This window comes from Bombus flavifrons, chromosome 8, assembly GCF_040668555.2.
Source record: "Bombus flavifrons isolate JBK064 chromosome 8, iyBomFlav1_principal, whole genome shotgun sequence".
Taxonomy (NCBI): Eukaryota; Metazoa; Arthropoda; class Insecta; order Hymenoptera; family Apidae; genus Bombus; species Bombus flavifrons.
This window is the reverse complement of record NC_138449.1, coordinates 8,985,127-8,998,833: the sequence shown is the minus strand read 5'-3', so window position 1 is coordinate 8,998,833 and position 13,707 is coordinate 8,985,127. Positions and strand designations below refer to the sequence as shown.

Here is a 13,707-nt window from a genome sequence, read left to right as displayed (position 1 = left end):
ACTTTATTTAAAATATTTACGTTACAAAGCGCGCGTGGTACGAATGAAATAAAAGATTTTAAATAAAATAACTAAAAAATGAGAACAGTGAGAAACATTTAATTTGAACTACGATTAAATATTAAAAGGTATTCCAGTACTTATATATACTTAAATAATGAGACAGAAATAAAACAATAATACGGACAACTCTTATTCTCAAAATAATCTCAATTCTTTCAAAATACTTTCTCTTCAAATCGTTCGTCCAATAATTTACACAGAAGTCTCTTGTTTTTCAATCATACTGTATTTTTGAAGATCTCACACGTACAATGCCTACACACGCGTGTACTATTTTACCACGCGCAATCAAATTTCCACGTAACACCATTCATCATATCCTACTTGTACATTTCCCAAATCGCTCATCACTCGTTATTGATGTTTTAACATAAACATTTGCCCAGTTCTTTAATACTCGTCAACAGAGTAGATGTTCGCTCCTATATAATTAAAAATGAAAAGAATAGTCGCAACGAAGTGCTACGAAATCTATTTTATAAACAAATATCGAAATGCGGATGAAGTTTGCGAGTATCTCAACACACTGTTGCAAACCGATAATAAAGAATATTGAACATAAAGTGACATTCATTCTTCTTTGTTAGCGTTGAACACATACTATGCATATTTGACTGCAAATCACATTGTATATAAATCCCATTGTTGCATACGTAGGCGACACTTTATAAAACATGGATGAGTTATGATGTATTACGTAAATATATCGATAGACTTGACGTGATGGAAGCGTTGCTAGAAATCTGAATGTAACTGGAAGTTATGTAACTTCGCTGCGAATAAAGAAATAGGAGCAGCATTTATTGCGAATGAGATGACAAGAGAATATTCGATTCGAACACATAATATGTCAATTCATTTTAACTTAAATACATGCGTTCATTTTCAACATTTATGTTTATTCGATACATTTCTAACTCAATACAAATCTCTCTTTCACAATACAGTTTGGAAAGAAAGCTAACGAAAGTATATTCGTCGACTTGTATTAAAACGAAATCACTAATCGTACAAAGTTGTAAACGTTTAATAACCATAAGTATATACATACTTATTTTTCATATATTTTCCACTGAGAACTTAATTCACAAGAAAAAGAACAAAACCATCATCAAATACATATGAAATATTCCTCTGGTTTTCACAAATCGTTGACACAAACTTATCGAAACTTATCGAGTTATTAACCAACAACAGATAATTTCTAGGAATTTCGGTAGGTGAAAATCAGCGGGAACGCAAGATAAAAAAAATGGGGGGTTGCGAAGGACGATAAAATTGATAATTAAAAAGCGATGCAGGTGAAACAATACCAAGAGCAGTAACACGAACAGCCGTTTCCAAGGCCCGAGCTAGGGCGCTTTGCGCGCCCTCGGTCTCCCAAACGTCCGATCTACCCTCTCTTCCACCACCTCGAGGGAACGAAGGAACGAACCAGGCTCCCTCCACCTACCACCCACACGCCCCACCAGCCCGACGGACCACCCCTCCAGTTACCACCGCCGCCGCTGCCGCCGCCGTCGTCGCCACCACCGCGATACATTGCGATACACGGTTCTTGTCTCCACGCTACCTACCTACGTGCAGGTCACAGCGCTCCACCAAATCCATAGCTCGCTACGCACTAGGCCACTAGGCAGCATCCTCCTCTCGCCTCCACGTTCTGTGTTAGTCCATTTTTCCCCCCTACTCTCGCCCGTACGCCTCGATCCCTCGTGTCAAAGACGCGCTCTCTCGTCTACGTCCTCGCGCCGACCACAACCACCAATACAGCCGCGGTTCGTAAACACAACAAGCCACACGACGACGCACGCGTACAAAGAGGTACGTTTCACGGACCAATTCGTTTTTACGTCGTTCTTCGGCGTGATCTTGATCCAGCAGGATCTTTTCAACGAGGGAAGACCGTTCCAACGGCGCGAGTGTCGATTCAGCTGTTTGTGTTTCACTGGGCAACCACTATTGTGAATTGTGTTTCCGAGTGCATATTTCAGTGTTTACCCGGGTGTTTGACAGTGAAGAACTGGTCGAGCACGTGCGACCACGAATGATTCGCGAGATTCTGTTGCTGCCCGTCGGATGGTTGTTTCGCTCGCTGGAAATCGGTTTCGCGAAGCTTCTCGTGAATCTGACAAAAACAGATTTGACGAATCCTTCGATTTCCTTACGCATGGTAAAGTATTTGGATTCGTTGTAACAAACGTGTTATTAATCTTGCAGACGAAATCTAAAAATTGACGGCTGCTAGGAGTTCCTTTCAATATCGTTGTGTTACAGTTGACAAAAACTAGAATTCTAAGTAATTACGAAAATTGGAGAGATCGCACGATCTATTTGTGCAACCGAATGCTGGCTAGTGAATTTCGTGTGATCGGAGGCGACGCGAAAATTTAGCGAAATATAAAGAATTATTCTTGATTCGAGTGATTCAAATAAAGAAAGTGAAAAGATACCAACGACAATAGCGCAGTAATCTGATCGACGGTATAATACTTCTAAATAATCATTCGACGCTACCGAGATTCTGTCCACGTTGACTGCGGCCTAAGCTCTTCCGACGTACTATCTTGTCACTCGTTCCACGCTTGGTTAGATCCATCTGTTGGCTAAACCGCCACGAGGAAGTTCACGGAGTAGAAATAACGCAAAAACGATATAAATAAGGTATACTCGTGTAGTATCTATAAAATTGCGTCAGTTGATACGATGTAAGAAAAATACGACGAACGAACACCCAGCAAACTACATGCACTGCAAACAGAAGATAAAACAGAGGAATTCCGTTTCGGCCGAGAGATATCGACGCCAAGAAGAAAGATTCTCCGCAACCGATGCGGTAAAGCTCCAGAGGAAAGTAGTTAAACTCAAGGTAGTAAGAGCCACGTGAAACTGGTCGCTATTTTGCCGGGCCGTGCCGCTTGTAGAGGCTCGAAACCCCCTGGTTTCCCGCGCACAGCACGAGCCGAGCACACACAACTACCCCGACCAACCAACCAACGAGTCTACCCACCGCCACCAGCCCCTACACACAACAACCCAACGAAGCATCCCCCACTCTGAATCGCACAACAGCCTGAGCGGAAGTGCTAGTCAGTCGGCGAGCGACCTTCCAACATTACGGGTTAGGTTCCCTCTTTTTCCACCCGCCGTGTCTTCGTCCTCGTTTACAGAATCGCGAGGACGCGCTGCCTGATTAAGTTTCACACGAAGAAAAAGAAGAACATCTCGATAGATAACGATAGATAGATGTCTCGGTAGTGAGATCGCGATCTCTGTTGCATCTTTCTACGACGCTGAACGCGACAATGACGCGAAGCGTCTTCCGCAATTGATACATTCGTGAAAGATCGAGATAAATAGTGTAACGGACGAAGGTCCAGAGAGCCAAGGCTACAGGAATTGTAGATATGCCATTCTAATCGTTGATGACACTTTCCCTTAAGGTGTACCACCGCGGTTGTAGTGTTCTTCATCGAGAAACGCGTTTCAAAAAGAACGTCGGGTAAACAACGTTTCGTGATTCCGTTTTCTATATAGTTCCGTACGTGAGCGTAATATCTGGTGAATGTAAAAAAAAGAAACAGTGTTCCTAGTTTGAATTCGCTGGGCCGGAAGCATCGTACTCATCTACAGTGGAAGTGCTGAACGAGCAACCGGGCTTTTTACTTTTACAAAAGTTGGTTAATAGTGCGCCGACTTTATGAGGAAACGTTACTAGTAGCTGAGCGCAAACACAGCTTTTCAACAAATACAGTTATCTCGAGGGGGAAACAAGAGAGCAATCAATTGTATACTTGTTGAACCGGCAAACCGGCGTCTTTAATATTTGATACCGGCTTATACCGCGACTCATTCCACCACTTTACTCAACTGTAGGAAGTTTCTGTTGGCAATACAACACCGTTAACTTATACCGAGACCAAACCTGTCGCGGAGGAAACGTTCGTTCTCCATTTGTATTTGTGCCGGCAATCCGAAAGATCGACGTGCGAGGCTACTCAAGTCGACCACGTGGTTATGAGTGTGCATCGACCACGCCGAGAGTTCTCGATACGTATCAAAGAAGTTTTCGGTAAAGCGTTTGTTTCTTGTGTAACATTTTAAGACGTTCGAAGAGTGCGCTCGAACACATAAAGACTGATTATAGTGATTCGTAATTATATATCCGTTTACCGATTTCTAGCTTTGTGTAAGCAACGTGTCAACGAAGTTCGACGGTGTGAACACATTTATACAACGATAACGGATAATTTGACAAATAACCGCATTTAGCCAAAACATTAGGTGACATTAATCGTTTTATCCGCGAAAATCTTGTCGATCAAATAGGTAATACGAAAAAAGTGAGCTAGTGAAAAATAGGCAAAGTCGAAGTGAAGCGGCTGAGGATTTTATTAACGAGTAATCCAGCAACGAAGCAAGCTTCCGAGTGTCTCGAAGATTAACGATAATTAAAAAACCGGTGGAAGTTGGTTACCCCGAGGAAGCTGCAAAGTAGCAAGATCCCACCCGCAGGAGATCGTGAACTTAAAGAGACCCAGGTGGAAGTGGTCCAGTCCGGGTCAACGATCGGCGTTAGTAGATCGTATCAGACCCCTCAGCAAGGAGGGTGGGTGCAGTGGTGCAGTGGTTGCAGAAGGGCCAGCGAGGTTGGGGTGGCCTCGTCTACAGGCGCCTTGGCACCGAGTGCACCGGGCCCCGGGGCTGCAGTGGTGGGCTGCTTGGTTGGGGTGTACCCGTGTTCTCCCTCCTCCACGGGGCCCAGGGGCCCCATAACTCATCACTTCCAGGCTATTCCGAGTCAACAACAACCGATTGGTTGCCGTGCCTGTTGCTGCGTGCATAGCAATCACCAGCCAGCTTCGGTCCAGCTTACCAGTCAGCGGGGCGGCCTATCGCTGAGGGTAGCGAGGGTGGCGTCCACCACCTCCGTCCGAGCCGCCCCCTACGCCCACCCCCAGCACCAGGGGCTGGGGCAGGAGTGCAGGTAATAATAAATTACTAAACATACATTGTAGCTTCACTTCGACACGTATAGTACTCTACTACTACTACCACTACTACTACTCCTAGTACTACTATTACTACAACTACTACAAATAGTAACCACTACCATTACTACTTCTACCTGTACTACTACCGCTACATCCGCTTCTACTCTGCTCGTCGTCGTCGTCGGCAGTGTTTGACAAAATAAAAAAAAGTACAATATAATAAAAGTATAACGTAGTAGCACGTCGAAGTAACAAACACGGTTGATGGAGTAAAAGAGTTATCCAAAACCAAAAACGCACAAAAAAGGTGTAGGGAGGAGACGGGGGCATTGGGTGGAGGTGGTGCGCACATCCTCGGCAGCCCGATGCTGTTCGTCCCGTTCACGGTGCCCACCTTCCCCGCGACGCATCATCAGACGACCCACCCTGCGCATCAGACGCATCATCAACAGCTACAAGCCACTACCCAGAATCCGGTGCAGCAGCCGCAACAACTCACGCAGCTCAATCAGCTGAGCCACCTGAATCATCAAGGCATTGTACCGGCTACGACCAACCAGCCGACCATACACAGCACCAGCTGTTCGCCGCAGCAACAAGCAACAACACCGAATAAGGTAAAAACAATGTTACATCACTTTTTCATGCTCTTCTATTGGATGCACGATTCCTATTCGTCCCAATGAAGTGGAAGTTTTCGGCTTATCTTGAAGATGCCATACCGCGAACACTGGTCGGATTTGTAGGTCATTTATTATTTGAGCAACAGTAAAGTGGTACACGCTGAAAATATTTTCTTAGTTCCTTAGATCTCACAAATAATCTCTGCTTAATCTTCTGATACTTTTACATTGAATTGACCGCTTTGATTTTCTGCTGTTATTGATATTATAGAATAACATCCGATATTATGTTTAGTACCTGATGAAGAATGCGTGGCTATCGATATAGCAGAACAGAGATAAAAACTTCAACTGACAATTGCATTCAATACAAAAAATATTAACAATATGCAAATTTTTGTATACTGTCGGACATAAGAATTAGAATATTCTATTCGTTATATTTATTATTCAACTCTGATAAATTTTACTTCAATTTGAATACTTTAAGATTATGAAGTATGTATGATGCAATTAATGTAACAGATTTATGATAAGATAACGAGTATTCAATTTATGCTAAATATCATCACGAGTATCCTAATGCTTATAGCCGATACTATATGATAGAACCCAACTACTTTGATAGAAACTATAAACGTATACGAAAGCTTAAAGCTAAAACACCGACCTCTGTAAAACAACACTGTAGAGAAATAACAAAAATTTACAGCAATACAATTCAATCATTTTAAATACTTTCTCAAAAAAGATATTTTGTATTGTATTATGAGAACAAAGGAGTTTTTACTGTTATTCTATCCTTCTCAATGGCATGATCATTAAGTTACGCCAAAAGTTAATTACGGTTTATGAACTGTTTCGATTTTACATTTATCAAAGTTATTTACCATTAGTGACAGTTTTAATTACGGCGATATGCAAAAAACGCTCTTCACGTTGAAGCGAAACGTTCGATGGATTTTCGTTTCGGAGCTCGGAGGAATATCGCACGCAACAATCCTCCAATCCATCATTGCTGATCGTGACAGTTAAAAAATAATGTGCGTGTCTCAATAGTCAGGACAGAGCCGTTTATCATCGAGTTACCAGAATTCCAGTTCGCTGGTTTACATATCGGTGATTCAATTCGAGCTATTCAGTTAAATGTAAAATCGGAACTGACCAACTATAAATAAAATAACAATTCACTGTTCATGTAATCTATTCTGCGTGTATACTGTTTCATTAGCTGACCTTGTCTGCGCGTGTTTATTTATTGAAAACCGGCTTATTATCCTGTTGTTGCATAAATCTATTACCAATAACACGTGTTAATGTGCAAATTATGGTCTTGCACAGTATCGTGGTCTGGGAGTTTTGTAAAATTATTGTGATCATAATTATTATTACGTGCAGATAACTTTCATGATCTTATTTACGAAAATTAATTTCTCTCATTTTCTCTTCTGTATAATATTTTGTTCCATTCCTTGTATTTAATTGTTATTACTTATCGTTAATCAAAGAAAATATTATTTTCACTTCTCACACGACGCTTAATATTTATAAATTTACTTTGTTATTTATTCGTGAAATTACTAAAGTATCATAAACTGTCAAGAATTAAAGTAGAACACATATCTCGTAAACTTATAAAATTGTTGATAGAAGGAAACTATATGCTAATAATATGGAAATTCATTGGAATATTCACAGCTAACGCAAACGATAGTATTTCATGAATAATCGTCCCCACGATCGATAATTGTTTACTCAGTACAACCTAAAGTTTGTTATAATCACAGATAGAAGCAGTGCAACGATGGATTTTTCCAAAGCACAGTAGATTTCACTTCTTTAAAATATTCATAGAGAAAAGTCATCATACTTTCGTTCTATCTTTGAAGTAATACTTTTTATTTTTTATTTTATTCGTGTAGCGATGTATTTTTCGATAACTGTAGCCTATCAAATGCGAAAAGCAAGTCAAATATTCACCCACATCATATTTCTATTTAAAATCATAGATTGTTTACTGCAGACTTAACGTCATTAATTAAAATATCTGTGATATTACCACGGTTTTCGAACCTGAATGGATATTTTATCTAAACTTGATACTTACAATTAATAACTTGTTTCCAAAAGCTATTCAGAAGTTTCGTACTTTTTGAATCAATAATACATTGATACGCTTCTACCTTCTTTTTGTATTAAGATTTAATACAAAAGGATATGTCTCATGTTCTAAAAATAAAAGGAATAAGGAAGAACCACAAAAAGTTAAATTTTTCTGAGCACATTATCATCGTACCATTTAATTCATCCTGTTATATTATCTTGTTTTCTTAACATTAAAAGATGTGTCGAGTGTGAAGCAAATACGAAAGAATTATTAGTAATATGTATAATTTCTATGCAAGTTAGGTTTTAATATTATCGCCATCTAATAATACTAACTTTTTGATATTAACTTTTTGATTTAAAAAATATGTACTGTTATTACGGTGAAAATTTAATTCGCGATATCCTTTAAAGGATGAAAGCCTCTTCCGTTTATTGAAACATAAGTAAGATCGAAATATAAAAATTCAATGATCGCAGCGGAGGTTAACATGTGCAACGAATATATCGTAATAACTAGCTATAGTATATAGCACGATGCTATCGCATAATCCGTCGTATATTAAATTTTAATATCGATTGGCCGTTTAATCGTTATCATAATCTCAGTGACGCTTCACAATAACCTAAAGGATGTAATAACTTTTAATTGGTACCTATCGATATCGACATTTCTCTGTTTCGATCTCGATTCTTGCGCACGGTATCACTGCGAGAGCGATGCAAGAGTCCTATTGCTTCTTTCATTCTTCTCGCCCGCGTTTCCTCGCAGCAACGCGCTTTTATTATCCTGGCCGTGGTTCAAGTCAATTTTCTTTAGCGAGCCATAACTCGCCAGCTGAGTTACTCTTGGGCAAGCATCGTCGAGATACGCAGAGAGCGCGACACGAACTCGTTGCCAGCCAGCGAGAACTTCCTTTAATTCTTAGAGTCTGGCAATCCGCGGGTGGCGTTTCCTCTTCCTTGTGCCGCTTCTTGGAATGCCACTACAGAAGCCGCATGGGACTTCTTGAAACGATACGACCTTCTCCCCGTTGGCGCCGGATTGTCGATGAGAAGAAAAGACGTATTCTTACGATACGAGTTATCAATTACCAAACACATTCAAACACATTCTGATTCTACAGTTACTTACCTTTTTCATCGCGGCAACGATCGAAAGGGAGCTACGCGTCAATTATATGATGCTATGCAGGAAGAACATTGTGGGAAACCTCATTCAATTTTGTAACCGGATAACTAGGCAATTTTCAACTCTTCGCGCTTTGAAAATTGTTATAATAGACCGACTTTAGCACGCTTTTACAGTTTTTGTTCAACGATTTTGGTTTGAAAAGAAAAACATTATAAATGTTTGTAAATTTTTGTAAGTATCCTTGTTATCTTTTTTCATATTTTATCGGTGGAAATGATACGCAAAATAATTTTTACATTGTTAACGTTGCTGTAATAGCATCCGTAGAGTAGAAAGAATTGAATGAATAATTTTTAAGTAAATAGATTGAACTCAGAACTCTTATTACGAGGATTGAAGTGTTTGAAATATATTGTATGTAATCGTATACCAGATAAGGAAACATAATATTCGCTACAGTATTTTAGAAATGTGAAATCGAATAGGACATACATAATATGCTTATGAATGGCCCTCGAAGTAAGTTCTAACACTGAGACACCGTGGATATATGTAGCCAATTTTTCGAAACACATTATCTAGCAAAAATCTATAATATTAATCCAATATAATGTTCGTCTTACTATTTTTCCAAATACAAATAGTAAAGGATGATTTATATCACTATATACTATATAATTTTAATCAAAAATATAAGTCAAAAGTAAATTTCATTTAAATATATAGTATGGAAATACTAAGACCAAAAGTAAAAATATAAGAAAAATGTAAATATAAGAAATAAGTTGTATTTTCACGCGAATAACAAGTAACAACATCTTCTTCCTCTGCAACTTTAAAATCCACCTTCTTATTCAGTCTATCAATACCTTCCAACTGACTGCAAAGTGGGTCATCAAACTTTGTATAAAAATCGTTGCAACGTTCTGATATATTTTGTTAGACGGCTACAATCGTTACACGAAGTTTCGAGTAAAAAGGGGCATAGTTTGTCGATTGTTCTCTGGACTTTCCAAGTTTTGTGAATCGCTACATGCAGCAATTTCACGCGTGTCGATTATCGAGTGCAATTAATGAGAATAGGAATAAATCTTTAAGATAAGGTGTAGCTTTCATCCAATAAAGGGTTGGAAGTCTGTAGGTAGGTCTTCACGGAAGAATGAAGAAACGATAAAGAAGAGAGGTAGCCGGTGAAGGGAGGGAATAGCAGAATTTCTAAAGCAAGGGAAATAGCTGGTACAGCGGTAGAAGGTCGTGTAGAAGGAGCAGGAAGACTTTGAGAGTTGTTCGCGTAACTTTATTAATTAAAGGCCGTTAGTCCTTGTTGCTCGATACATCTTATATACCTACCACGGTCGTGGTTCTCATATACAAAGAAGAATGAGCAACCTGTCCTTCATCTATTCTGTCTCTTGGCGTCTTGTTCAATGTTCTTACCCCGCGTATCGATCATCGTCAATGTCCACCGTAGTTCTCGATGGATCGTGCATCGTGTTATTGGCCCTCAAAAGATCTCGCTTCCTTTATTGTGTTTAGCACAATCATTTTGGATCTTCCCTTTATGAGCATCGTCGCGTTGGATTACTTCAAAGGAGTTATGACATAGCTTGACATAGCGAGATCATCTTTGTCTTCTTTATCAGGCTGTATTTCACAAGAATAAAATTCCATTTGCATGGATATGTTTTTCATTATTAGAGATTTGTACAGAATTTTCGTGTTCACTAAACTTACTTTCATTCGTTGTAGATTTTTAATATCTTCTAGTGACCAAGCAAACACGAATGACAAAAATTCTGTCCTATCTGACTTTTCAAAAGACAGAACAGAAACATGAAAGTATTGCGTGGTTTGCTAAATTACAGAGAACGTTTGATATCGAACTAATCAACGTAGGTTCCTGTACTTGCAATAAAACAGAGAATATGCAAAGAGAATATGGAACTTCGTATTACGTACGTGAATATTGAAAGGCATTTCGAGGCAACTATTATACAGAAATTAGATGCTTCACATAAAACTAAAATCGTTAGGTAGAGATTGAAACATTCAAACGCGAACACTGTTTCAAACAGCTTAAATAAAAATTAGAACATTCGAACGTGAGCGTTATTTCAAATTACTTTATTACAATCCAGAGTCAAATATTTCTCACACTAGAAAAAGTAGTAGCATACTAGGGAAAGTGGTAGTATAAGAAAAGCTTTCCACGAATAAAGAGGTATACAAGTGAAAGTCGCGGCGTCTCGTCGGTCATAGAGCGTTTCCTTCGTGGCGACCGCGTGACTGTTCACCAGCAGCATCCTAGAGCGGCGGAATTATTGCGGTTCACCGGGCCGTTACGCGTCCCTTTTCTTCGTGGCCGCGTGCATTCTCTCCAGGCGTCTATTAACGTCGTCGTGCGAAAAACACTACGCGAAAAAGTAATTATGGCGGAGCTGGGCTACGGTAACCGGCGGAAGAAAGGAGCGGCGCGCGACAAAGGACAACCGGTTAGCGCTTGCCATAATTAGGAAATTGCTTCTCGCATGGTAAAAATGTATCGTGGCGAAGAAAGCGCAGAAGGAACTCATTACGGGAGCGATGCTCGGGGGCGGGCAGGGATATGATGAGGGTGGTTGGGAAGAAGTAGAGCGGTGGTAGGGATGTGGGAGGAAGGACTATGGTGGAGGAAAGTTAGCTGAAGGTAGGAGGCAGGATGGTTGGGACGGTGGCGAGTGGAACGGGGGGTTGCGTAGCCGTTTTCAAGGGAAAGCGACGCGGAGGTTGCTCATGGTGGAAAGGAGCGAGGCGCGCGAGGGGAAGATCAAAGCACTGGAGATGATTTCATTACGACACGCCACTCGTCTACTACGTTGAAATATCAAAAGAGTGGCGGCCTCATACAAGTACGCCAGTCGTCGGCGCGCGGCTCCGCTCGGCGCGGCGTGTGGAAGTTTTCAGCACAATGCTTTTCTTGTCAGGCTAAAGAGAAAGGAAAAACGTATACGGCTATCACGGAAAGGAGTAGGATAGAACGAAGGAAAAAGCTGCTGCACGAAAGTAACCCTCGCCGTTCTGATTCCCGAGACCATCTCTCCCCCTTCTTCTCTACTTCTTCTCCCTTTGCCCCGAAGGGAAGAATATTATTAGCTCAAGCTGCTGCCTATTGTCGAAATAAGTTCGACCGAGATGTCAGATAAAGATACGCAGTCGATGCACTGCATTTGTTTGGCGTCTATGAAATTCAGTTTTACGGCGTGATCGTTCAATTTTTCATGATCGTTCTGATGCGTTCGGTGCGACTGCATGCTGTGTACGCTGCACGCTGTCAAAGGCATGGGCCAGGAAGTTTATGGGACATTCGAAACCACGTTTTGAAACATTCAGTCACGTGACATACTTATTGTAGGTAGTGAAAAAACTTTAACTATTTATATGTGTATATAAAAATGCGATTTTTTGTTCGGATATGATTTTTTATTATACCAATATAAAACTTATTTTATTTTCTGTGTTCAATACATCATATATAACCAACCAATATATTCATAACTAACCTTTTTTAAAGGATATCTACGTGGTATTCATTTACAATTACTTGAAATTTTTCGTCTCGAATCGATTACTTCGAATCTTTCGTCGATATGTATCAATTTTTAGATCGAAGGTGACATATAATTTGTTTTTCAACGAAGTTCTATCACATTACACCTTTGTTCAGGAATTCCATAGTTTCATATTTTCGTTAATTTCCAACATTTCAAGGAATATGAAGAATGGCGTAATTTCATATTTTGTTCCTTCTTTCTTTTTTCCTACGTATATTGCACTCCAATTATGAGTAATCAACGCCGTAATTACGAGAGTTTAATAACACATTTCGCTTTTAGTATTTCTGCTTTAATGTTTCAAGCTTCTTTTCTTAACGATGCTACAGCTTCTTACCTAGATCACGCAACTTAAGTAATTTCATTCACGATAATAGTGTTAAGTGCAATCTCAATTATTTGTTCACTTTTGCAAAATAAAAACAGTATTTATGATAGTAATATTCTATTATTTTTATTAATTAGGATTAATTAGATTAAATTAGAAGATGGAAAGTATAAAGAAGGTATAATTCAATTTTGTCCAGTAAATGAGTTTTCAATAAATAGTTCCTGAATTGTATATTACAAAAGTTAAAATGGCAATGTCCAATTATTTTCCATTAACGATCTTCCGTCGTACCTATCTTAATCTTCTTTTAACTAAATAAAGATTGATCAAGTCCTGGCTACTCTGAACACTTCATTACAATTCTAGCCACGTGCAAGTTAAATTTTCACGTGTCATTCTTCAAATCGGTTTACATTTGTAACTGACTCTGTTAATTGATCAAGACGAAGCAGCATGCTGAACAATAAACGTACGGCAAACTACCCCATTCGAGAATAATCGGTTTATTAATTCACTTTAGCGTTGGATAATTGATGAAATTCAGTGCAGCTGTGAAGCTTTTAGCGGACAGATTCTCCAAGTTTTTTACATTGCCGACAGGAGCGAACGTAGAAAAAAAGCAGCAAGCGAAGAAGAAAAACTCACAAGCTCAATCAACGTAATCAAGTTTTATAACAATATCGTGTTTGGTTTCATTTTAACCAGAAAAATCTTACCAGTATGCTAATGAGATTTTTATCAACAAAAAATTGGGAATAAAAAAGTTTCGCCGTTGCGTTAGTATTGTCTCACCGATACGAAGGCGATACAGATCTTTCCAGGGGAAGCCACTACCGTGTCACATTACTCGCTTAACTGGTTCAAG

The 13,707-nt window shown here is 39.5% G+C and overlaps 1 protein-coding gene and 1 long non-coding RNA gene across 23 annotated transcripts in view; one reads left to right on the top strand and one right to left on the bottom strand.

Moving 5' to 3' along the window:
• The window catches only part of LOC138182727 (uncharacterized), a 482,518-nt gene that overhangs the window by 115,723 nt on the left and 353,088 nt on the right, over nucleotides 1-13,707 (bottom strand). Inside the window, exon 4 of one of the 16 annotated variants that reach the window (XR_011173892.1) lies at nucleotides 5,016-5,033. The exons of 13 other annotated variants lie outside the window; for them this stretch is intronic. This is a non-coding gene — a long non-coding RNA (uncharacterized LOC138182727). Of the gene's footprint in view, nucleotides 1-5,015; nucleotides 5,034-10,546; nucleotides 10,566-11,021; nucleotides 11,333-13,707 lie in introns of those variants that run through there. 2 more of the 16 variants (XR_011173888.1, XR_011173882.1) reach the window with 2 other exon arrangements.
• Nucleotides 3,282-13,707, top strand: part of LOC138182723 (nucleolysin TIAR) — a 585,490-nt gene continuing 575,064 nt past the window's right edge. For 6 of the 7 annotated variants that reach the window (XR_011173870.1, XR_011173869.1, XR_011173868.1 and 3 more), the window contains exon 1: nucleotides 3,284-5,674. Coding sequence is in view for 4 of the 7 variants with exons in the window: in XM_069118843.1 (XP_068974944.1) it covers nucleotides 5,423-5,674 (252 nt within the window). In the remaining 3 variants the exon portion in view is untranslated. Of the gene's footprint in view, nucleotides 5,675-13,707 lie in introns of all 7 variants that reach the window. The other variant, XM_069118842.1, reaches the window with a different exon arrangement.